General features: G+C 41.1%; 1 protein-coding gene across 1 annotated transcript; it reads left to right on the forward strand.

Annotated features, from left to right (window-relative positions):
* Window positions 1–612: 612 nt before the first annotated feature.
* On the forward strand, window positions 613–1,664 carry PKNH_0831400 (SICAvar, type I (fragment); the record flags this gene model as incomplete). The annotated part of the gene is made up of 2 exons (XM_039114017.1): window positions 613–714; window positions 848–1,664. Coding segments are annotated over 2 exons (919 nt in total), but the record flags the coding sequence as incomplete, so codon positions are not given.
* Between the last annotated feature and the right edge of the window lie 685 nt (window positions 1,665–2,349).

Genomic DNA, 2,349 nt, shown 5'->3' on the forward strand with positions numbered 1-2,349 from the left:
AGAAGGTTCTTAAAGAGGAAAAGGGAAGAAGAAGGAAGGATTAAGGGAGAAAAAGAAGGAAGGTTTAGGGATGGAAAGGGAAGGAAAAGGAAGATTCTAATGAAAATGAATGAAGATTTGAGGGAGGAAAGAAGGAAGGTTTAAAGGGGCAAAAGGGAAAAAAAGGAAGTTTGAATGAGAAGAAAAGGAATGTTTAAAGAGGGAAAAGAAGGAAAAGAAGAAATGAAGGAGAAGAGAAGGAAGGTTTAAAGGGAAGATAAAGGAAAGGAGAAGGATGTTTTAAAGAAGCAAAAAAAGAAAGGAAGAAAAAGAAGGAAGAGAAGAAAGGAAGGAATAGAAGAAAAGAAGAAAGGAAGAAAAGAAGAAAGGAAAAAAAGAAGAAAGGAAGAAAAGAAGGTTTAAGAAAGAGTAAAGGAGGAAGGAAAAGAAGGTTTTCTAAGGAAGAAAGGAAAGAAAGAAGGAAAAAAAGGGGAAGAACATTTCTCCTTTTTTTTTTTTTTTTTTTTTTTTTTTCCTTTCTTTAATTCTATATATATAATATATATACATAATATATAAATAATATATATATATATTAATTTCTCTTTTCCTGGTGAAGAAGACACACAAATCATGGCGTCAGGAGCGGGGGATGGACTCCTGCAGAAGTGGTTGGAGCAGCATGCTAGTATGGCAGCGGCGGGAAGTGCAGAGGAGAGGGCCAAGAAAATTACAGTAAGTGAATGAATACATACGTACATATACGTAAATATATATATATGGATGTATGTATATGTATATATGTATATGTATACATATATATATGTATATAAACCCCTTCCTTTCTTGTTTTATCATCGCTCTGTAGATAAAGTTGAAGAGTGATTTGGGAGCAGCATGGGATAAATTACGAGCTTCTCTGTCGCAGGGGGAAGCACAGGAAATGACAGATCTATGCTCGAAGGAGAGGACATGGTCCAGCGAGAGAGGGTCAACGAATGAGCAGGAATATTTGAAAGATTTATGTAAAGCGGTAGTGGAGTTGAGATATTTTACCGCGGGCGGGGGAACGGTAGCCGTGAAACAGTTGAACTTCGATAAGAACATAAGCCAAGATCAGTGGTATCCGCGCTGTGTTGTTGGCGCATTGGCCTTGTCGGAACTATACGGGGATCATTGTCATTTAGAGAAGGTCGTAAAGGAAATATCATCTAAGGTGGAAGAGAAGTTAGGGGGGCATACGGAAACTACGGGGAATCTGGGCAGATGTAGGGACATTACGCGCACAGACATAATGCTGGCTAGAGGACTTCTGCATAATGAAATCCAACAGTGGACAAAGGAGAAAAGGGACAAAGGAAGTTCGGGAGGCTGGAGAATAGGGCAATTGTGGGAGAAGAAATGGAAGCCCGTTTGTCTGCAAGGTGGACGGATGGAGGAAGCAAAGAAGCATTATTTAGAAGAAAATAAAGCAACTGTAGTATCCTTCTCAGGGCTGAATAACGACGTTGACCCTAAAAGTGGTCAATTATCTACCATAGCAGACATTCTGACGAAGCCCGAGTTAACTCTGAATGAGAGCATCGTAGAACAAGCACTTACAGCATCGCTGGAAGGAAATGGAACTTCCTTCAAAGCGGAAGTCCTAACGCAGGTGTTAGAGAAGGAAACGCAGAACAGAAGAGGTAAGTATTACATCATGGAAGTAAATCATTATTAATAAACTAATGTATTATATTATTTCATTATTCATGTATGTGTACAATAGAAGGAAAAGGAATAGGAAAGAGAAGGGACGGAAGATGAGGGAAGGAAAGATGAGGGAAGGAAAGGAAAAGGAGAAGGAAGGAAATGGAAAGAAGGAAAGAGTGCTTAAGGGGGATAGGGAAAGAGTATTTAGGGGGGGGGAAAAGGAAAGAGTGTTTAGGGGGTAAGGACAGAAGGTTCAGGGGTAAGGAAAGAGTGTTTAAGGGGGAAGGAAAGAGTGTTTGTGGGGGGGGGAAAGGAAGGGGTTGCTTAGGGGGGGAGAAGGAAAAGGAAGTTTTAGGGGGGGAGAAGGAAGGTTCAAAGGGAAAAGTATTAAGGTTTAGGGGAAAGGAATGTTTCTTTCCTAGGTTATTAGAACAACAATATGGCCTGGTACTTAGCCACCCAAAGGGGGGGGTAAGGGAAGAATGTTTAGGAGGGGGGGGTAAGGAAAGAGTATTTAGGGGGGAGGGTGAAGGAATGAGTGTTTAGGGAGGTTGGGAAGGAAAAGAGTGTTTAGGGGGTAGGGTAAGGAAAGAAGGTGCTTAGGGGGGGGAAAGAAAGAAGGTTTAGGGGGGGGAAAAGAAAGTGTGTTTATGGGGTGGGAAAGGGAAGACGACTTAG

This window comes from Plasmodium knowlesi (assembly GCF_000006355.2).
Source record: "Plasmodium knowlesi strain H genome assembly, chromosome: 8".
Classification (NCBI taxonomy): Eukaryota; Apicomplexa; class Aconoidasida; order Haemosporida; family Plasmodiidae; genus Plasmodium; species Plasmodium knowlesi.